Raw genomic sequence first — 24,882 nt, 5'->3', positions numbered from 1 at the left:
GGTGGAGGGGGCTACCGCCGGCCATAGCCCCTTGATATATTTTGAGAAATCCTAAATCTGGCAAAAAAACATCCATTTTCACTGGAGAAAGGGCTTACTTCACATTGATACAGAGACCCCTTATTCTTTACTTTAGTTTAATGAGCACCTCTCTTTGTGAAATAATAGGCTAGCACACAGTTTCTCAACATGTGCTATATATATTCAACAACCCTGTGAACAGCATTGTTGCGTGAATGGTGGCTAAGTGGATAGCACTTCTGCCTTACAGCACTGGGGTCATGACCACGGCCTTATCTGTGAGGAGTTTGTATGTTCTCCCCGTGTCTGTCTGGGTTTCCTCCGGGTGCTCTGGTTTCCTCCCACACTCCATACTGGTAGGTTAATTGGCTGCTAACAAAATTGTCCCTAGTCTGTGTGTCCATCTGTGTGTGTGTTGTAGGAAATTTAGACTGTAAGCCCCAATGGGGCAAGGACTGATGTGAGTGAGTTCTCTGTACAGCGCTGCAGAATCAGTGGCGCTATATAAATAAATGGTGATGATATAGCTCACTAAGCACTTTTTACCTTTGCAATCTGGGTGGACGACCAATATGCAATATGCAGCACTTCACCTTATGCATCAAACTCCTATCGTCCTAAAGATTGGAAGCTTTCAAGCAGGGCCCTCTTACTTCTCTGTCTGTCTGTCTTGCCCAGTATAGTTTTCTTACTGTGCCTGTTCCCAATTCTAAAGCGCTATGGAATATGCTGGCGGTATATAAATAAATGTTGGTGAGAATATATATTTAGTGGCTCCTTCTGCCTGTTAAACATAATTTGAATTAAAATTTTACTGAATTAGTAAGGAATAAGGTAACACCATTATCATATAATTAATTTAGCATATTTAGTACATGGTTAGAGAATTAAAACACAAAATGTGATTGACATTTCAGCTGTGTGTGTGTGTACATCTGCATTTCACTCACCATTGCTATAACAGTAACAGTGAACAACAACAAAAGGTATATCTATTTTATTAAATCCAGATATCTCCCACCGGGCAATTCAAATACTGCTTGATATGGTTTACAAGTGTCTCAGATGCAAAATTTCAAGCCCAAGCAATTTTAACATGTATATTCATGCAGACAGGATTCTTTGGAAACTGAACATATTTTTTTCCTACACGCACCTATATTATATCTTATCTTTTCATTAACAAAATATCTAGCTTTGCCTCTGACTTCCTTACAGTTAATCTGTTTTTAGTGCTTTTAATGTATGGTAAAGAGGAGGTAGTAACCCTGACGTGAATGTCCCAGAGCACAGTCCTATTCCTCTCCTCTTGGAAACCACACAAGTCTTGATTTGCCTTTACTGTCAGATAAGGTAATCTCAGCACACATGTTTTTAGCTGTAAGTAATCTTGTTATCCAGTAAGCAATATACAAAGATCTAGTCATCCCTAATGAGAGTCCTAATGATAAGCAGACCCTGCATAGGAATTATATGATGTTATGTACTTACAAGACTGTTTATAGACTTTGAACCAGGCTAAAGTCTAAGAGGGTTGTTTGGAAATGTTTAATGGTGCCGTGTTGGCACTAGGCTGCACACGCTAGCATTCAGGTTAACATGACTGTAGGCTGACTGCTTAGTCATGTTTCCTAGCACATGAAAGACATACTGTATAACTTTTGATCCAACACAAAGCCCTCATCTGCTAAAAGTATCACAAGTATAAGAGCACAATTAAGTGGTAGTAAAGAGTACAGGTTAAGTTGTTCACATATGTTACAATTTCAATCAGCAGCCATTTGAAATCGGTTCCTTTGAAATCCCTGTGTACAGCACAAAACGAGTGCCTGGTCTAAGTAATATCCAGCCACACCAAGGGCTAGATTAACTAAACTGTGGGTTTGGAAAAGTGGAGATGTTGCCTACAGCAACCAATCAGATTCTAGCTTTCATTTATTTAGTACATTCTACAAAATGACAGCTAGAATCTGATTGGATGCTATAGGCAGCATCTCCACTTTTTCAAACCACCAAGAGTGATTTTTTTATCAGGGCTATAACCTAATAATAGCATTGGCCTGTGTGGCATCAGCTGCCAGGAAACACTGTGGCCCCAGAGGTCTTTCAGTTCGGTTTGCCCAAAGTACAACTGTGGGCAAACCAAATAGTTTATCATTAAACCATCTTTACAGTTTTTGTCTACTAACTAGGTAATATTAAAATTATTGTTTATTTCTGTAGAACCAATAATATTATGCACAGAAGATGTGTAGTTATACACATCAGTCCCTGCCCCATTGGAACTTGCAATCTAAATTCCCTACCACACACATACAGTCACACTCTAGGCGGTAAATTTATCAAGTTTCCGGCAGGTTTGAAAAGTGGAGATGTTGCCTATAGCAACCAGTTTCTTGTTATCATTTATTTAGTACATTCTACAAAATGATAGCTAGAATCTGATTTGTTGCTATAGGCAACCTGCTGCAAACTCGCAGCTTGATAAATTTACCCCTAGGAGTCAATTAACTTACCAGTATGTTTTTTGGACTCTGGGAGAAAGCCCATGCAAACACGAGGGGAACATACAAATTCTGGTTGGAAATTAACTCATAACCCAGCGCTGTGAGGCAGCAGTGCTAACATCTGTGCCACAGTCAAAACAGAAGTGGAGCTAAGAAATAAAATACACTACAAGGCATGAGTGTGCACCACACTCCAAAAGTGGGTTCTACTGAAACACTGATCCTTCTCTACCCAGTCATATTTAAAAATGCAATTATTATCAAAAACAAAACGAAACCATAAAAACTTTAACATTTTCAAGATTTGGAGAACTGCGCACAAAATGCCAACCTGACACTGGCACTACATGAGGTTGACACATCAACCGAATTGGTAGCAACACAATTTCTCATATGATGATTTATAGAGACATTTATCAATACTGGCAGTTGCTAGCACCCATTTGTGACTACATTCCTCTCACAACTTTAGTGCCAGTGAGCAACTGGCATCGTATATCAGAACCATACATCTGTTCTAAATTTTATATCTTAGAGATTGCAGTGTGTCGGTATGAATCATGTTTCTTGTCATTGTCTTTTTATAAAGCAACCATAGCTGCTTTAATGAACAGTATAGCATAAAAAACTATGTTTTAGACCCATTGTCCACTTTCCCAAGTAGCCTCCAATAGCTTAGAAAGATGCTTTCATTCCCAAATGCCTGAATACTAAAAATGTCAAATTTCTGAGTTACAGCTTGACCTGAATATCAGATGTAACCTTCTGTTTTATATATTCTATCACAATGATTTTCTCCTTTTAGTGTTGGAAGAAAGCCTAAAACATATTTCTAGAATCACCACCTCAGAGCATACAGCCTTCTAGGTGTCTCTTTCATGCAACAATTCTATTTGTATAAAACAAAAACACATTTTACTCCCTAACTAAAAACAGCACACAGAAACCCAACAGCTATCCCACCTATCCTGGCTTGTTGGCTTGCAATATCCTTTTTAACCATCTTCTTAATTCAATAGAATGTGGCACACATATTTACCTTTCTATAGCATATTTAATTGAGTGGATTTGTCAATATATTTTTTCGCTATATCATCACAGGACTTAGTTTCCATTTAAGCTAAGGTAAGAAGGTTGGCTTGTGTGCCCTCATAATTTAGCCTTAAGAACACAAGCTGTCATGAGCACTGATACTCTGTGACAGCAACGTGCAGAATTTCAAAATTGTGGTGGCAGTGTTTGTATGAGTTCTTAAGGCTGAAGCGTCCATGAGAAAGAGCTAATAGGGGGATTCCACTCTTGGCGCTGTGTCGCCAGACATTCCTTACTGTTTATTACGGTAAGAATCTTTACTCATTTTCCTGCACATCTCTATGGGGTGCAAGGAAAACTGAGCGGAGATACATATCTGCGGAGTGTCTTAGCGCTTCACAAACCATTCCAAGGGCACTCCACCCCTAAGTTTCCATAATATAACTTCATCCTGAACCACACAGTACATACTGTAAAAACATTTGCAATCAGGGACTTCTCATTTCTGTTTTCACTTATTACATTTTCTTTTTCTCCCTACTGTACAGCACTACACCATATGGGCCCGACTCAGAGGTGCACACAAGTCCGTTTGTGTTGTATAAAAATGCACCTCATGTCTAACTGCACATGTGCACAACTTGAGCTCATATATGAAAATTAACTTTTATACTTGCAGCCGTTTCCGCTTGAATAGACCTTTCAGAGTGGTTAACGTACATGTTAGCACAGTTACAATAGCACAAATTAACCACGTTAAACATGAACCTTAGAGATGCGTTTATTTTAACATGTTCAGATACGCTACTTAGGAGGCGTAACTTTTGCATGTCCATAGGTGTAATTTTTTTATTATTTTTTTTATTATGAGCTGTATATCTTTGTTGCAGATACATGTATACACTAGATTTTAAGATGTATGTATCTTAATATACGTGTAAATCGAAATACAACTGTGCAAATGTAAGTGTGCAGACACGTTATTGCAATCAACTCTAAATCAGGCCCTGTTTTGGTGTTTGTATATAGTCGAATAATAATAAAATGAGAAATGTAAAAACTAAATGTACTATTATCTAACTTTTACTATAGAATTCCCGCAGACCTAACTAAAATTTCTTATAACAGAAGCCCTCACCTTACAGCATTTCTTCTCAAGTTACAAGTGGTAGTAGGTCTAAACTATCAACAAACTTATTGATTTTCATAGGTTCCCTGACATTGTGTTGCATGCGTTGGTTCATCATCATCAGCTATTTATATAGCACCACTAATTCCGCAGTGCTGTACCAGAGAACTCACTCACATCAGTCCCTGCCCCATTGGGGTTTACAGTCCAAATTCCCTAACTTACACACAGACAGACAGACAGAGAGAGACTAGGGTTATTTTTGATAGCAGCTAATTAACCTACTAGTATGTTTTTTGAGTGTGGGAGGAAACTGGAGCACCCGAAGGAAACCAATGCAAACACGGGGAGATCATACAAGCTCCACAGAGATAAGGCCATTGTTGGGGGTAATGATTACAACCACCAAGAGTGAAAAATAACTAGGCTATTGCAGGCATCCAGCACCACTCAGTGGGATGTTGGGCTCCGCTACAACCACTTCTTGGGGCCCCAGAATAGACAGCACATGCACCATCTTACCCACCCATAATCCAGCTGCCCACGCCATAAATCGCTGCCACTGAGTTCTCCCTTTGTGCTTTAGCAAGTACTTATCCCTACCAGTAACATGAAAAGTCTTTACGTGGGTGGTTCTACAAGAAGAAATGTTACATTAGTGGTAATACTATAGTAAAAGAAGTACCTAGTAGCGTTTGTCTTTACAGTGCTACATTTCCGAATTTTAATCCTACACTAATCACCAGTGCTTTTTACTCCCATAAATAAAACTTAAGCGCCAACTATATTGATATCTTATGTTGGAAATAGACAATTTTCCTAATCATGCTTTTCTATGCTTTTATTTTACAAGTTTCTATGTTTTTTCACAAGGTCACGGCCATGCCGTAACCTAACTCTGTGTTGACAATACATTACAGCCAAAATCAAAGAGGTTTTATTAAATGATTGTATCTTTATAAACACTAGGGTTATGCAGGGGGGAAATATAAGTGTTTGACTGAGCTGTATACACGTGAATGTGTAAGACCAGGAATGTTCCCTTATCTTACAAAGGTGAGCACTGACTAACAAATAGAAGGAACAACTAAACAATCAAGGCCCATGTTGGTGTAATGAGATTTATAAAACTACACCATTGGTCACACGTTTCCTTTTTTAAAGTCTGTAAGTGTGGACATGCGAAGCACATACTATCACTTGCAACACGTGCACAATAGGACCAGCTCTGTAGCATGATACATTTCTACAACCTAAAGATCTTGGGAGTCCTTAAAATGCATCCTACATTAATACAGCTATTCCTGAAAGCATGTGGACCAATCTGCAATATTATCACATTTTCCCCGAGAGGGTTCATATTATTTGCAGTGTACGATTAGGGCTTCTAACATTATGCCATAGCTTATAGCATTTGATACTATCACCAAAGTTCTAATCTAGCTAACACATTGTGGCATTGCTTTCACAATTGTGGTCCCCATGTGAGGAATTTAAATGCAAATTATTTTTAAGAAGAATTTAATTTTGGCAAATAAGAGGCAAAAAAAAAGTAAGCAGAGTTTGACATTGACACAGAAACAACCTATCTTTTAAATATTCAGCAATATTCATACATCTTATTTCAGTATCATTGTATTTCACTATATGACATGTGAAAGCTTAGAACATTATCAAACAGGTCCCTCCTTTGAAACACATTTTGTCTTCAGACATCTCTTTTTTATTTGAGATTCAAACAGCAAAGCTGTCGAGCCAGGCAATGTAGTGTGATATTATCTGTATGTTAAAAAGCAGCTAACACATCCCAACATGCACAGAGATTACTGCACCACAAGAAACCTAGGCTTTATGCTATGGCCTAATCATTTTCTATTCAGACATGTCTTGTGCCGACTGCATACCTGTATAATAAAAATGCAGGACATTTACAAACTTTGCAAAACCAAGAACACTACTTCGGGCAAAGAAAACATGGCAGATGTGACTTTATTTCTGTTAAACGTTTCAGAACCATTAACTAAGTATATGTCTACATGTAACGTGCATGCCATATGAAACATCATTTTCAACTCCTCTAGACAATTATAACTGTGCTTAGTGGTGGGCCCTACACAGTTTACTACAGTGTTGGCTAACCTGTGACACTCAAGGTGTTGTGAAACTACAAGTCCCAGCATACCCTACCAGCAATAAGCTGATATATATTGGCAAAGCATGCTGCGACTTGTAGTTTCACAACACCTGGAGTGTCACAGGTTAGCCAACACTGGTCTACTACATCACCTCCTATACTGAAATTTTGTGAACGCTGACCAAACATTATCCAGTGTGGCCAATGTGACAAGCGTCAGCTACTAGCATGAATCAAACATTCTCAGTGCAAGCATACAGTAAAATAAGTGACAATGTTACTTGTCTGTATCACATTTTTATTCGCAAGCACTTATTGATTACAAGATGTTTTGCTAAAAGGGCATTTCTACATACATGTCAATCATGCTAAAGGAACACTAATCAAAACCATACTGGTCATAATTTCTTTAATCAAAGCTCAACATGTCTGTCTGCTGTTACTCTTGTATTTCTGGAACAAGTGTCAGTAATTGCCTATTCCTGGAACAGTGACCTGAAGTTTGGAAATACAAACGTTTTTTTTCGCCCATTAGTGTACATGGGCCTCCCAAACTGTGAAGGATCTTGTGGCTGACTCTTCTAATAATATGGCCCACAGAACACAGAGACTGATTGAGGTTATAATGAGGGATGCATCATGACTGGAATGTTGGAGAGGAAGTACTTGCCTCATAGAACACTTACATCATTAGTGGAACAAAAGGTGCTCTGGGCTTTGTATTGATTATTAAAAACATATTTTACTGGCAGCCTTAGATATGTAACTGATTTCAAAGTTGTCCCAGTATCCGAGACAAAAAAAATTAAGAAGAAAAGATATATACACAATCAACTGCAATGCACATTTAAGTAAAACAGTGCAGAGGAAGATATAGAGGAAAAAAAGCTATAGGGGGACCTAGTAAACTTTTCTAAAATGTATTGGATGCATGGAGAGACAGTACAAACATGTGTAAATCAAACTGATTTCTGCAGGCTTCCTTAATAATGTAACTGTAAACCTGGCACAATTCATCTTTCCTAGATGGGTACTTTGAAGGTGGCTGAAGATCCAGAAGTCTTGGGAGTTCTGGATTAATTTAATTAAGTTAATAATGCTTTTATAAATTAGAGTAATTTGACACACATCTTTAATTTCAAAACACTGCTATTAGAACAAATAATGCTTGGTTCCATATTATTGAATAAAATAGTAAACTAGATATCCAGGTTGATGTATTTCATTTGATGCTATCTGTAACCTCAGAGGAGGTCAATTGCACTGAAGTTATTTAACAGAAATTTGAATATGCACAAAAATGCTACTGGAATCTGGGACAGAATAATTATTGTGCTGGATAGGGTTCCTCACCATCCCCCATACACCTAGAAGCATATTATATTATATGTTTTACGCAGCAATGATTAGGACATGCACAATATCATTATGTGCAGTATATATTATCTGTATATATGGATACTGTGATTTTTGTGGGATGAAAGTATTGAAAATATTATTGTTTCTCAATGTTCAGTTCACTCAGATTGTATTTGGAATGGTCATTTACATAATTTATTACTGAGGATTTTCAAGGGTAAATGTGTTAAATGTGTCCTGATCTGAATTGTTAGTTTTGCATGTAGTGTCCTGCAAATTAACTTGTTTACCCCCTGATAGCTGACCTCCATACTCCCACCCTTCCCCCTTGGTGTTATAGACTGACAGGGTTAGCTTTTATCACAGAGGTATCAAAGTCCACACTGCTTCTCTCACTGCATGTTCTGAGGCTAAGCAAACTTAGATGAAGTCCCTACATACCAAAGGAATCTCTCATGTGCTGAATACAATTTTGGACATACATAGTTCTCAGTAGTATGCAGGACACCAAAAGAAGCAAGAATTTTATTTCCAAGTGTTCACAATGAATATACCCCAATTAGTTCAGTGGGAAATGTATGAAGGTTGAATACATAAAACGTGGAAACCTTCCACAAGTTTTGAGAAAAGATAGGATCAGGGAGCTGTCACCACCTGCAGCTGCTCACGAGAGCTCGGAGCCAATACACTAGTTTTCCTGGAATCTGCTGTGTTGTAAGTGCATGTTTGTCATCATTATATTCACACAGATACTATTCATTTTGTGGCAGAATGTGTTCTTTTTAGACATATTTATTTCTCTTGCATACATAACACAACGTCAGCGTAATTGTGTATTGGCAAAGAGTTAATATTGCATGTTAATGGCTACACTAGATGTGTAGCAAAATGATTTAGGCATTTCAAGAGATGATTGGATGAGATAGTGATACATCACAACTTGCCGGACACTATAGCTATGCAAAAGAGCAATACTTAACCTATTCACAACCAGAATCCCCAGCAGCAGATTAGAATGTACTGCCCACAATCTATGCTCCGTTGTCAGTCAAACAGACTTTCCTATCCTCAGGAGACAAGGATATGGTAAATACCTCTCACTATAATGCTTATGCTCATACTAAGGGTTTATTCTTCTTACACCTCAGAGAGATCCATGCTTTCTGGAAACAATTAGTTCCTGATACTATGAATTATTAATTATCTGTGTTGTACTGGGGTTAGGTGACAAGGGGTTAGGTGTCATTTCAATTCTTAGCAGCATTTATTTTATCAGCGTGTGTATTGCTCCTTAGCAGAAGCTGGTAACCTGTGGCTTCCCAGCTGCTGTGGAACTACAGGTCCCAGAGTGACACACTGTAAATCAACAGCAACTGGAGAACCACAAGTTGCCTACAACTGCTCTATACAAATTTGCAGACAAGCAGGAATAGTTGTGCCCAAGCAATGTTAACATCTGATGTTATTGACAACAAGATCCATTTGTCATCAGAAACTCAGTGGCTTATCTGTAACTTGTGGGTTTTACAGCTCACTCATGTGAAATCTGCCTTTTAATTCACAGTACAAGCAGAGGCTAATCCTACCCAAGTCATGGTAATGAACCTAATCAAACTGTTGCAGTGTGCTTTACTTGACTAGTGACTCTTATTTTACTGGAAGAAAAATGTGATAAGCGTAAAGCTCCCAAATACACTTATACTTTGCTTCAAGTCAGCTTCACACAGAGGTGATAAGTGAAGAAAAGTTAAAAGCATGCAACTGCATGGGCTACGTCCCAATTCCTATTCTTTGACACAGTACATTGCATATGAAATTTAAACACTTCACCCCCAGGATGGGGAGTAATTTACCTTTCCCATGTTGATGTATCCGTATTTTCTAGCTATCCTGTCCGCTTCTTGGGCTCCCCCTGATATCCTCACAGCCCAGTGGTTGGTGTATATGCGAGCCCTGCATGTAGGTAAAAGAATTCCCAGCAGCACAGTCAGGACGAAGAGCAGAGACCCGGCAGACAGTAACTTAAAAGCCATGATATGCCCTGCTGTCCCTTGAAACAAGGTCCCCTGCTCCTCGAAGAGGGGAGAAGAAACTCAGACAGGTGAGGACACACTCCACAACTGTGCAATAGAAGCCAAGCAACTACTAACACTTTTCTCAGGAGCTGGATAAGGGACTTCTATGACCCCCCTCTTTGTGATCTCACTTAGGGATTACCCTGCACTTTGACTCTAGTCTCCTGTTGCCAAGTGCTAATCTGGATGTCCTCTTTCTTCTGATCCTCCTCTTCAGTCCTGGGATTTGTTTGGGATACACTATGACAGGGTGAAAGTGCTGACAATTCACTGTCCTTACACGGTCCTTTTACCTCTCTGTGTTTTTCCCTTAGACTGTGTCTTAGTATATGAATGTGGAGTGTGAGTGAAAAAGGCAGATCTCTCTTTCTCCCTCTCCCTCTGCATAAATGACTGCCCCCCTTCTGCTCTCCTCCAGTCCGAAACCAACAGTACCCAGATGTAAGCGAGAGGCGGAGGCTGGAAGCTCATTGTCCCTCCTACTCCTTCCACTATCCTATTCCCTCCTCCTGCTATTCACACACACAGAGCAGAGAGATGCCCTCACCTATCTAGCAGCTCAATGTGAGGTACAAGAGGAGACAGTGTGGGTGGCACCTCAGAGGCTCGGGGTACCATCAACAACATAAACTCTGCAATCATCAGGCTGTTAAAAGCTTTCAGCTTCAATAGATATTTTCAGGATAAATCATACCTAGCTCTATAATGTAGCTGTTTTTCTGTTTCAACTTCAAATCGCAGCGTAAAGATGTGCAATCCATCAATTATCTATTGACACAAATGCTTTTTCACATCCTGCAGAAAACCATTTGCAATCTACTATTTTAGTGAAATATGTTTTTCATTGAGAGTTATTGACTTTATTTGTATTTTTAAACCACTTAAAGTCTAGATAGTATCAGTAGTTTTTTATATTTTGAAATATATAGTGCACGGGGTTGTTGCCATACATGCCATGCAACAATTTAACAACCTGTTAACAAATATAATACATGACATGAAGACACAAATATCCATTTTAAAAGATTTACAAACAGTGGGGGAAAACAATTGTAGGGAGATTGTTAGTTGGAGAATAATCTCAATGTAAAGATGCCAAAACTTACATAGTTATTTAGTATGGAAAAACTAACCTTTTAGAACACAAAGCGACAATACGACAGATATTGAAAACATATTTTTTTTGGTTGGAAACAATGGTTTGACTGCAGGAAGGAAACCTCGCCACAAAACGACATAACGACAACGTAACAAAACAACAAATCATATTTGCTAAACATCATTTTTGGTCAATTTACAAAATATATAAATTTGCTAATATATAATAATTGCTACAAATTACGAATCGTACTCACAGAACACCAGTTGACCCTGCTAGTGTATATATATATATATATATATATATATATATATATATATATATATATACATATACATGTATGTATGCATATATATATATATATATATATATATATATATATATATATATATATACACATATATATATAGTTATGTATTTGCATATATACATGTATATGTGTGTGTGTGTGTATATATATATATATATATATATATATATATATACACACACACACACACACCTATAGCTAGTCCATGCAGCAATCCTGAACAACTGTAATACTATATGCAGTATTTGTAGCCGACTTACAATGTCACTCTCATCTCATTGTTTTAGTGTAATGTATTGCTATCATGTTGTGTTTGTAAGCAACTCATACGAATAAGAGATGTCAACTGTTTTTCCAGCAATGAGAAACCTCCCCGTGTTTTCAAACAAAGATTATTTATCTAAACTAATGACATGTTTCCATTGTTTCGAAAAGCTAATGCTATTTTTAAGCTATCCTTTAGCCTGTGTATATTATTCCACAGCTTTAGTTCTATGTAATACATAGTTAATGGCAATTTTCTCTCTTTCTCTAACCTTCACATTGTTGCTGAATCCTAAAACTTTCAGCTTGTGCTTATACCCAGGGTTATTCAAGAGGAACACTATTCATGTCACTGTTTTTTAATAATGCAGCAGCAACTCATGTGACAATATTTTCTGCAAGTTAGTGCAAGCAGCAATATAGAAAGTATGTCAGTATTGAAATAAATTGAATTGTGATCTCTTTGATGTTCTTGTACGTTTTCATTTTGCAGGTTTCTGGACAGCATCAGTGTGGCATATCTGTTATAATATATACATTCTGTACTAGTTTCCTCTCATGACGGCATGTGTCATAAATGTACAGACACTGGGGAATAGCAGCAATTATTCTACTGAATGTGTCTTTATTACAATCTCATCCCGGTACTCTCGATTTTGCTGGACAGTGGAAGAAACTCACCCACCTAAACAACACCAATCTACAGCTGACTTCACACCTGCAAAGTGCGACGTGCTCCAGACCTTTTTACTTCCCGATACACAGACATAAATCATTTACGCTGGAGAATAGGCTGCTAAGGCTTACAAAATTTGTTGTTTAACTTATTAACACTGTAGCACTTTTTTTTATTACTTCTAAGATTTGACTACTGAAAACTGAGTTTCAAAGAGCAACCGATGATGCATTGCACTTTGTGGTTAAGTATGATGTAACATACATGTTACCTGACAAATGCCATGTACTTTGTAGCTCACCTTGTGCAGAGTGGACGTTTATGAAGGAAAGCTACAAGCGGATGACCCCTCTGATCTATTCACATCAGTAGAATTGTCCTGTGCACTCAAACACAAAGATAGATGCTTTTTTTTTTTAAGGTCTTCATATGTTTCCTGTGAATTAAAAAATAGCGCATGGCTGAAAAAAAAGGTTTACAGAAGTGACAGCAGAGTGCAGCTTTCCTCTGGTTATCGAAAATACACTAATGTGAGTAAGGCTGGGTACACACTATACAAAAATTCTCCCAAAGCGATATCCTTAACAATTTTACCAACAATTAAAAAGGAAAAAAAAGGCCCTATAAGCATGCCGATTCATGTGTACACACTAAACACATTTTACCTTCCGATCTGTGCTCTTTATCTGTCATTACCATGGGCTGAAAAGCTTGTGACTCTGCACACTCCATAGAGATGTATGGACACCGCTGGTCGTGAGTGCATACATACCGCTGAATTGGAACAACATTGTTCCATCGCTGAACGACATCTTTAGTCAGGTTTAAATATCAAACAAAGCGACAGGATGTGCTTTGGAAAGATAATCGTTTATCGTTGCAGCATACTCACTTGTGCGATATCAGGCCGAACGGTCGTTTATCATCATCACCATCATTTATTTATAAAGCGCCAACATATTCCGTAGCGCTTTACAATTGGTGAAAAACACAGTAAACTAATAAACAAACTATTGGCCTGATAATCGGTTGAAAACACTGTAGTGTGTACCCAGCCTTAGCCCTGATATGGATGGAGTGGATCCCTCCAATTGTGTAGGTCATGATTTACTGTCATTTCCTTTACAAAGCACTATCTCTAGAAAATGTCCCACTAAGGCCTTGTACTTATTGTCACCTACTACATACATACAGTAATTTGCTGTTATCTAAGTCAGTGCACCTATCTCAAGGAGTGCCTACAATTGACCTCTGCAACAGCCTCATTCATTCACCTTTTAAACTTTTCTTTCTCTCTCCTATTTACCAATCATCAGCTGCAAATCTCTCTTACTTAAGTTTAAATCCCATTTGTAAACTTATTTTCTAAAAGTAAGTTTAATTATCCCTGTCACAATTACTACAGACATACTTGACTGCAAGGGATTAAGTCCGTTAATCAATGCATTTGGGTCTGAAAATGCACATCAAGAGGTATAATTTTAGATCACAGGTTACTTTGGGCAGTGGCTTTATTTTTACATTGATCAGTGCTGCTTTCAAACATGATGTTTGTTACCACTTTTCAATCCTTTGAATTTGTGTTACAGTTATAACAAAGTACAGCTTAGACTCAATAGCAATGCAGAACACAGATCACACCTTTGCATTGGTATGTAAAGCAACGGGTATGATGAAAAGAATTTAACATTGGATGACTGTGTTTTAGGTCAGACATTTATCAGTGTTCATTTGCGTATTTCTATCCCTACTCCTTGTTGGTGTTTCCAAAGTGTCCATAAACATCTCTTTTGTTTATGTTCACCATTCATTCATGCTTAACAACTCTAGTCATCTTTAGGGAATGAATACACTTCAGAGAATAATGGGTGCTGGACTTGAAGGTGTATTTAGTCTGTGAGTATGTTTAGAAGCTTATTGCTGTTTGTGTTTATTTAATATGTGTGTGTTATGTTTGTTGCAATTAAAGTTGAAAAAAATAGTTTCCTTATAAAATGTGACATGAAAAATCCAGTTGGTGAGGAATATTTAGTACATGTTTGAATTGGAGAAAATGATACAATATAAACAGTATTCATTCTCTTTGGCATTTGTTACAATACATTTTATTGTTAAGGAGTCAAAATGTATGGGTGGCTGGCGGCACTATAGCGAAGAAACTTACATCATGGGGTTCCCTATCACAGTGCCAAACCAGCCCTAAGCTGGTCAGCATAGGCCTGGATTCCCTAGAAACAAAATACAAGCCCTACTTCCCAGGTATAACCAGCTAAATGCTGAAAAGCACTAAGGATCTGTGGGGTAATTGTCACAGAATAGATGAAAGTAATCATTTTGTCATGGTGCACTATAGGTCCCAAGCATTCCCAGGCTGCCATTAAGTGACTGAGCATGCTGGCGCTTGATGTACTGGAAACACCAGCATATCCATGGCTGCCAGAGCATGCTGGCACTTGGTGAACCACCTATGCCAGCAAGCCTTGGCACCCAATGCCCTCTAACATCTGTAATGCACCAGGGAAAAATGTAAATAAAAAAGACACACACCAATTAACAAAAAATATTTAAAATAAATACTTCCCTAGGCTTCTCTCCTTGACCCTCTTTATTGGTCACCTAGATCCAGGCTGGCATCATTGGCATGCTCATATTCTGTTATCGATGTAGATATTCCGGTCTTGCCCAAATTTTTTTTTTATATAGAACGACACAGTACTAGCTCAGTATAGTCATATTTGGAACAGGGTATTTCCCTCACCCTGAACTCAGGGTTCGAGTTCCAACGGAAATGTATGCATTTTCCATACTATTCCGAATTCCAGGTATCTGAAGATACGTGCGGCTTAGAATACTAAGCAAACTAGGAAGAAATTTACGCTTATACAATTCTTGCCCTGAACAAATTATTATGTGCTTTGCACCTGGTGGTCACAGGATCATTCAAAACTCTGTGCTCCAATGTGATAAGCATTACACAGATAACCTTTTCTGGGGACTTTACTAGTGGTAAGTGCACTAAAAGAAATGTCACATACAAATATATGCTATCCCTGTCAGGAAGCACAGTGGCATGACCTAAATTTAGATTTGTAAATGTGCAGGTGCTCTGTGATACAAAATGCATATGTTGAGTATAGTGGAAGGCTATACTATTTTGTGTCATGAGTTCTACAACCTGCGCCAGTCATTCCGGTATGGCAAGTTGGAGAGAGGGGAAATGTCCAAAGGATGGCTACTGGGTGGGTAATAAAAAGCATAACTTTGTACATTTAGCTTGTTTTGTATGGCTCCCATGTGCTATCTTAAATGTGATTCTAGATATGGGTGTCACCCCTGCCTAATTCCACCTTTAAAGAACCCACAAACTCCTGTTGAGCACAGACTTAATGTAGTACATGTTATTGATTGGACCCTGTTAGAGCTTAGGGCTTTGGACTTTCAAAGAAAAGGTTCCTATTGTAAAGCTCTACAGAATTTGCTGGTGCTATATAAATAAATGTTGAAATGACCTTTATTTATAAAGAGCTGACATATTATGCAAGTATTATTTAAATATTATTCTACACTGGGGGATAATACAAACAAATTATGTACAATCACATGAAAGAGAAGGTAAAAATGTCCCTGACAAAATGACCTTACAGAGGTGTGGGAACTAATGACACATAAGTTAGTGAAATAATAATTGTAGCTGCTGGTGGGGAAAGTGTGCATGGCTACTGTAAGGCCAAAGTATTACCAACCACCAATATTAAGTGGTCTATTTATCAAGACCCAGGTATTCTGAAGATTTTTAGCCACCCAACTGATTAAAAAAAAAATGTCCCAGGGGCAACTCAGTAATGCTCAACTCCCCGGCAATAATGTCTGGCAGCAGAAAGAGGAGTCTTACTGCTCGCCAGGCCAGTGTATGTGTGGGCACTAGAATAGGTAGCCCAGACCATGGAGATGGTCTTCACCAGCTGGGGACTTTGATAAATAGGGAGAAGCCCTAAATCTGTCAGCAACGTAGCCTCTTAAATCAGCCATTGATGATTTACATATTTGCGCGGCTATAGGTGGTGTGGTACGGTTGGAATGAGGGGAGACAGTGGAAGAGGGAGGCATAAAAGATCAATTAGTCATTGTAGAAATCTTAACACAGCTTCCGGTAACCGTGACTGTATTTCAACAGGATGTAGTTCCAATGTCAGCAGTTAAAACGTCAACACTCACAATGTCTATACCATAAGGTTGACATTCTGGCACTTGTAGTACTACAAGCACCAGCATACCCAAGGCTGCCAGGACATGCTGGCACTTGGGGAATCACAAGTGCCAGCATGCCCTGGCACCTAGTACATGCTGGGACCTGTAGTGCACCAAGGAAAAATATAAATAAAATACGCACACACCAGTGTAAAAATGATTTTAATTGAACTAAAAACACAAATACACAATCCTCATAATTTCTTACCTACATCCAGGCAGGGGCGGATCTAGACATTTGTCCTACCTGGGGCGATTTTAGGGGGGGCGATTTAGGCCCCGCCCCCTTTCTGATGTCTAAGGCTGCCGGCGGCTGCACAGTATGTGCAGGTCCGTTCAGCAGTGGCAGTGTGCTGTGCCGCTGCTCTGATTGTGTTTTAAACACAATCAGAGCAGCCGGGCAGCACACTGTCACTGATGAACGGACCTGCACAGTGTGCAGCTGTCGGCAGCAAGCCCCTGGTAGGGGGGACGATCGCCCCGATCGGCCCCCCCTGGATCTGCCACTGCATCCAGGGTCTTCATCTGTAATACATCTAAGGATATGTGGTAAAAGAATAAACCCTGATCGACAACACAAGACTAGCTTCTAGGAGCTTGCGGCGCAAATTGTATGATTATCCATTAGCTTAAAATATATGCGTCAGGTATATTCGTGTAGCATCATGTTCACTGCTGGACATAGAGTCCAGCAGTGAGCATGCTGCCGTCACATCTTAGAATATTCCTCATATTCTCAGATGTGACGACAGCTGCTGCCAACAAGAAGGCCGCCGAGGACACCAAAGGGGGAACAGAGGCGGTAATAGCTACTGAACTGGGTCTAGCAGTAGATACTTTTTTAGCACTACCATGTAATTTCCTAGATCTGGAGGTATGTTTCTTTATGTCCCTTCAAAAAGTGTCTGAAATCAGCGTTGCTAGCTGTCTACTGCACGACCTGGCTTTACTGAAGGTTAGACTGTCGTTGTACCAGTATACAGGGAGGATGCAGGGGTGCTGTTACCAGCAGGCAAGTTGGATAGCCCCATGGGGGCAGGTCAGAGAAAAAAATCATTGTACAACACTTATACACATGGAAATGCTAAATACATTTTACTTATCAGAAACTAAAAATATACAACATTGTTGATGTAACACTTACTAATTGGGTTAAAACTAACAATAAATTCAAACTATCAGGATATCCCTCCCCATTAACACCAATCTGGAGACATCCACTGTTCCCCTCAGGAAACTCAAACAGGTTTGCTTAACCATGGATCAAAATTGTATTTAATCATTTTCTCCATATCTCTGGTGACTTTGGGCCTGATTCATTAAGGATCTTAAATGAAGAGGTATCTTATATCAGTCTCCTGGACAAAACCATGTTACAATGCAAGGGGTGCAAATGAGTTTTCTGTTTTGCACAAAAGTTAAATACTGGCTGTTTTTTCATGTAGCACACAAATATCAACTTTAAATTTCAGTGTACAAATAAGCTATCAAGTATTTGTGTGCTACATGAAAAAATAGTCAGTATTTAACTTATGTGCAAAACAGAAAAGTAATTTGCACCCCTTGCATTGTAACATGGTTTTGTCCAGGAGACTTAAATAAGAAACTTCTTAATTTAAGATCCTTAATGAATCAGGCCCCTTGTCCCTAATTCTGTCATAGAAATTCAGGAGAAACACGATTCCCAACTCTATGCAAAATGACACATATCTGCACATACTCTATAAATAGAAAAAACACTACATTAATTCTCTACAACACAACGCTAGCGGCAAACTCAAACAACCTAGAAATTCGAGAGAAAACCTTGAAAGAGACATTGGGAAAACTTTCGACAGTGAGGATTGAATGGAAATCAGAAAGAGAGCTGCAAAATGATCAATAAATGTAGTCATCAGAGAGAACTCCTACAAATGGGGTCTGCATGGTAACCTTTAAAAGGTTTTTAAACAAGTGTTACTATCTCCAGCAAAATAATCTGACAATAAAGCAGTTAGGAGCTGGGACCGCAGGTGAAGGCTCGGAGGGCTCCATGTTGCCCACCACTGTAGTAGATGGCATCAAGTCTCAGCTAGGCTGCAATGAATGTTTCCCCAGGCCTCTAATCTTTGTTGGAGACATTGTGGATTAGTTGGAAGTTTCCAGCACATTTGGTGGCCAAAACTAATTGAATTCTGCTCACCAATCTTGTTGAATAAATCATCCAAGTTTGCTCTAACAGAGATGCCCTAATTTTACTACTAAACAAACCTATAAAGTCTATTAATCACCATCAAGACAAATTGATTATGCACGTTGGTAATGCTGCCCTCCAGAAGTGAAACAATTAATAGAATATGGTTCATAGTCTCAATAAAATATATGCCCATTCTTGCCCTCACTTCCTTATTTCAGTGTCCCCTTTTACCTTCTCTTTACCCCAATACTATTCTCTTGCCTTCCCAGTCAAAATTCTAAGACAGTCTTTAGCTCGGCCAGAATGTCCCCCTAGGAGGCAACAGGTCCCATACATATCTGGCTCTTTCACCTAATGACAACCTAATGGTAACTGCAACTTAGGCCAAAGAAGTTGTACTATTTTAATTATTCCATTGTTTATGCTTGTGCATTGTACTGTCTTACAGAGAAAAGAGATTTAACATTGTAAACTTTACTAAATCTTTTACAGCATGGGTCACTATGGCTAACCTCAGTTATTCATGGTGCAGACACCACATCTTGGGGGTGTATCTGTGCCTGTGACAGAAGCTAAGCTGGTAGCACTACCCTCAGTGTACGAAGACATGACCGTTTGATGCGCATCATGATGTTATTCAGAAACAGCTGATATTCAATTAGCACTATGGTCTCTCAGAGCTCCTGTTAAGCCATGAATGCCCCACTAATCTGTAGCTAATGTGAACTGATTCACTCAGAGCACTGTTTGGTAAATAGGTATTCATTTGACACATGTATCTATTTCATCCTGCAAAACGTCTCATTATATTATGTGTTGTAAATCCATAACAACAGCTTCTATAGCAATTTAAGGTTCAACAGAGTTTTGTGTGTGGGGGGGTTACATGCTGAGAGTGGTGACTTATCCTCTGAGTTACCTCAGCAACAGGTGATGCTGAACAAATGCTGGACACTTTTTCTTTGGGACCGTTTTCTCAGAATAATGCTTCTTGCAGTGTGGCACAGTACGCATTAATGAATTTACTGCAATGCAAATACCATCCATCAACCAGTATTTATGTCTTAGTAGTTTTTGATGTCTGACTCGCTAATATTTTGGTAACAGGCCACATTGCTATTGATATGAACACAATTCTCACAATGGGAAAATTGAACGTTAAGGACAGACTTTGCTTTGGGTATCTGGCCATTATCATCACCTCCTGCCACCTCTACACCCCCCACCTCCCCTGATCCCTTTGTCTCCTACTTCCCTCTCTGACTCTCACTGCTAGCACTTTGCTTTCCCATAAAAGCCTCAGCAGCCTAGAGTATAACTATATATTTGAGGATCCATATGAAAATTTTGAGGGGACTCTTAAGGTTAGAATCCCACCCGTCCCCTCAATTACCTTACTGAGCTACTAGCTCTGCTTTCTGCAGCAAGGTAATGCCATCTGAGGATTGCGCTACCTGTCATTTTCAATGAGATCCAGATGAAGTCTCCCTGGCTTCACTGGATCCCTCAGCCGTGGAAATTCTATGCACAATGAGTAAAAGAATTCATGGAGTAGGGGGAATTCACTGGTGCTCCGAGAGCAGCCCCAGCATAGTAAATTACAGCAGTCTTTCATTATACATCGCTGTGATGTGCACAGGCTGTCTCATAACTACATTGCTGCAGGTTGAATATTATTTCAAAAAAATATGTAATTCAAAAAGGTCTATAGATATAAAAAAAACTTAAAGGGCCGCATCTGATCTGCTGGCTACTAGTTGGTCAGGCCTGTTCCAAACAAGCCCATGTAATAACAAGTATATCAACTGCTTCCTGACCAAATGTTTTTCTTTTTTTTGTAAAACTACACAATATTGGAATTAGCAGAGAACAGTATATTTTAAATACATGTGGCTATAGTAATCAGATCTTAGAAAAGTTGTCAACATCTTTTTATGGGTACAGAAACTAACATTGCTTTTGCTAAACAAATATGTCTATTTCCTGAACACAGATTTTTATCAATTCCGACTAATTCCTGAAATGGTTACATATACTTTGGTGAATGCCGGCAGTAACTCTCTCATACAACTGAATATTGCTTATTAGATCTAAAGCCCCTGTCTAAACATTTACATTGTCTGCTTGAGGCTTGATTCACATGGATTGTGCAGCTCTGTGTTACTCTTATTCTTAGTGGTTCTGCTCTCACAAATAACAATGAGGAAATGCCTATCATTGATCGATAATTGAAACGCTCCTATAGGCTTCTAATGGAAAATTACAAAATGAAACATAAATTGTAGATACTGTGAATCTGTTCTGCAGTGCATACACTCTGCTCGCCATGAAAGGTCACTATTCACTCCTACATCTCAGTTTCAGGTGCTGTAATTAAGACAACAGAATGAATAACACATAATACATTTCCTTATTCTGGTGCACCGTACTGGCTGAGGAATAAATATACTCCACACGTAGGCATTTATTAACCATTTCCTTCTTTGGATTGACATGTTCTTTAGGAAACCTTTTCTAGTTTTTAAAGATGTGTGTAATAATTACATTTACACTCATGTATGTGCAAATATTATTTAAATGGAAAATATACCATTACATACAAGCACTGTCACTAATGTATACAGTGGGTCTTATTTCCCTGTATATTTTTATTTATTAATGTGAATGAGAGATGCCCTGGGTTTATTAAGTGACACTAATGGATTAGTTCCAGCTAGTAGCCAAATTATCATATAAAACAGAAAAAAACTTTTTAGTAACACATCACTCATCTTCTCAAAATATTCAACAGGAAGAGTAATAAAGCAATTCCGTAAGTCCAATACAAAGTAGTACAAGTACATTGAAAAAACTCCTGCAAACAGCTACGCTGGGGCAAAATAGTGGGTATAGGACGTTGAAATAGATTGCTAAACTAGTACACGGTGTGCACAGCGCATCAGACAATATATGACAAAGACCTTGGAGGAAAAACTAATTCAGATATTGAAATACAGTAGTGATAGTCTTGAAAGATGACAATATACAAATGTAATACTTTGCAATGCAATAGAAATAATCTTATGTCTGAATGGAAAGCAATAATGTAGGATTGTTTATCACCGATATAATCACTTCTCTCCATAATGTATAAAAAAAAAAAATATCGTCAAGGCAGCTGAGCGATACATAACCAGGCAATACAGGCCCAGCGTGGTAAGATACGCACATTGTCAGCCATTAGGTAGGAATTTACACTCATTTTTGCACACCTGCGGCACCATGTGTCCTCGTGGATGTTGTGGAGACATATCACGCTGAAATGATCCTTGCCCATAGAGATGATAAAAGGTCAGTGTATCTAACTTGTTTAAAATAAATTTGCTGGAGCAAGTAAACCAATAGTGCAGGTTTAATGTATACAGCAATTTATATACTCAATTTAATACGTATGTATTATTAAAGTTGACCATATAAAAAACAGAACTGGTGATTTTAAAACATCAAAGGTGGACTCTACAAGGTGATTATCAAAGGCCATTTACTACTTAACACAATGGCAAGTTAGAGTCTCTCTTTGTTCATACACACTTAAGTTCACACCCTAAAACAAACTACATTTATTCAGAAGCCTTTGAGCAATAACCATGCCCTGTTTGCTGCTCTAGTAATGCAAGGGATGAGAAGATACAAAAAATTTGAAAAATCAGCTTACTTCTACATAGGACTTCCCCCTCGTTAACTTGAACTGTCAAAATCATTAAGCATAGGCAATGCACCGATCCTCTGTTTATCCAGGGCAAAATATAGCTAGAATTGCAAAATAAATCATCTTCTGCGCAAATTCATGACCAGCAGCATAAAACCAGAGGTCACCAGCTGAATATTAGTTACATAAAATTACAAGAGGGAAGATATAGCTCTTATGCTTGAATGCAGTGCGGTGTCCGTCAGTTAAGGAAGCCATGTTTGTTAAAAACTTAGTTGCCTACTCTCCCGGAATGTCCGGGAGACAAGCTCCCGGATCCCGGCCAGAAGGCTAAGCTAAATGGAGGAGGCTGGGCTTAATGATGCAATTCACGCATCATTGTGGCCCCACTCCCTGCTGGTATAGGGCAAAATGGTGGTGACAGCTTAGGGGGTGGGACTTAGTTATGCAATTCTCCAAACCCCACCCCCACCTGCCCCTGGACCTCCCGGAGGACCAATTGGCAAAGTAGGCAAGTATGATTAAAAACAGAAATGAATGTCCCTAATGAGCATTTCGTCGCTCTCCACAAAGCATATTGACATCATGTTTCGCCTCTGTCTAGATTGCAGCCACAGATATAAAGCAGAATTTACCAGAATAAAAAGGCAAAAAATATTTTGAACAAATAGAGATATAACTGAAAAATAAGTATTCCTGAAACATGTAGCAAGCATGAGATATAGTAATAAGATTGTTCTATAGTATTAAATCATGAAATGGTAATTTATGGTGACAGGTAGAGTTAAAGGCTTGAAATTTATTTGTAAAATAGTATATTTTAGATGGCAGCCTACTGCACTTATTAATCTCATAGCAGTCAATGCAGATTGTACAAACTGAATGAAAGTTTGCAGAACAGGCAGACACACCCTCTAGTGGCTGCATCTGCACGTATCTATAGTAATAAAATGGAAATGTAATTCTGAAATTGAAATGCAACAAGTTGGATATGTATATCATGGCTGAACTCATATAAAGCTGACATATAGCAAATACCAATACTGTCCTGGTAAAATAAAAAATACATTATATAACATGTACCACAGACAGCCAATGAAAGATATACAGTGTACAAATGTCTTGCAGTATTTCCACATCAAACACAAACTGTTCAAAAAGCTTACAAGCAAGGCCTACTTACCTCTTTGTATTACCCAGTATTGTTCATCACTGGGTTTGTCCCCAATTGTAAAGCGTTATGGAATATGCTGGCACTATATAAATAAATAAATAAATAAATAAATAATGATGATGATGATCAACAACATTACCTCCAAATACTACAATGCAGCCAATGCACATTTGCAATAACGCAGTGCATCAGTTTCCCACTTTCCCATAGGTACATGCATACATCATATTTTGATACCCTTAACAAGTCTTATTATTATTATAAAACGCATATGGCTAATGTCCTTTTCCTTCACGCACCTTACCAACCTTCGCACTTTAAAAGTGTTACTTAATCTAATGAAATAAAGACACAGACACGTATAGCTACTTTGGTAAAAGGTTGCAGTTTTTATTAATCATAAACCAATTAAATGAAAGTCACCTGGTGGTGGCGAGAGCAAACTGCAGTCAACTAAACAACTAATCATCTAACCAAATACTGCAATGCCCAAATGGCATTCAAACTAAACCAAGGAATACTCCCTTAACATTGGCCGGTGTTAAAAAGGCGTCAGCATGACTGCTCCATTCTGTACTCAACATTGACGGCCAAGCAAAGCACGCCAAGGGATCCTCCACTCAGAAGGATCAAGAGTAATGTTACTTGAAAGGGGCAGTGACGTGCGGCCAAATATCCTAACCACCGTTGTGACTAGTCGTTGACTGCACTGCTCTCCCACCAACTGCGCCTCCTCTGTAAAAAAGATTGTTAAAATCAAACAATAACTAGCTGGGCGGGAGGGAGGCATCCGTGAAATTGCGGGAAGGAAAGATCTAGAAGCCCATGGGAGTTTCTAATGAGGTGACTGAAACCACTCCCCATGGATTCTATTGGCTGGGACTAAAACAACTTTAACCCCTAATGGGTAAGGACCTGAAAACATAATCCATGCATTTTAAGTGCCCTCAGCTAAAATGGCTTCACTTAACATAAAACGCATATGGCTAA

The 24,882-nt window shown here is 38.6% G+C and overlaps 1 protein-coding gene across 3 annotated transcripts in view; it reads right to left on the bottom strand.

Annotated features, from left to right (window-relative positions):
* Positions 1 to 10,696, bottom strand: part of PCSK5 (proprotein convertase subtilisin/kexin type 5) — a 327,761-nt gene extending 317,065 nt beyond the window's left edge. The window contains exon 1 of one of the 3 annotated variants that reach the window (XM_075211001.1): positions 10,036 to 10,696. In XM_075211001.1, the coding sequence (XP_075067102.1) occupies positions 10,036 to 10,215 (180 nt within the window). In that variant the 5' untranslated portion in view covers positions 10,216 to 10,696. The remainder of the gene's footprint in view (positions 1 to 10,035) is intronic. The other 2 variants (XM_075211000.1, XM_075210998.1) reach the window with 2 other exon arrangements.
* Positions 10,697 to 24,882: the final 14,186 nt, after the last annotated feature.

The sequence above is a fragment of the Mixophyes fleayi genome, chromosome 1 (assembly GCF_038048845.1).
Source record: "Mixophyes fleayi isolate aMixFle1 chromosome 1, aMixFle1.hap1, whole genome shotgun sequence".
NCBI lineage: Eukaryota > Metazoa > Chordata > Amphibia > Anura > Limnodynastidae > Mixophyes > Mixophyes fleayi.
Note: the sequence above shows the minus strand (reverse complement) of the source record. Positions and strands in the feature narration are given on the sequence as shown.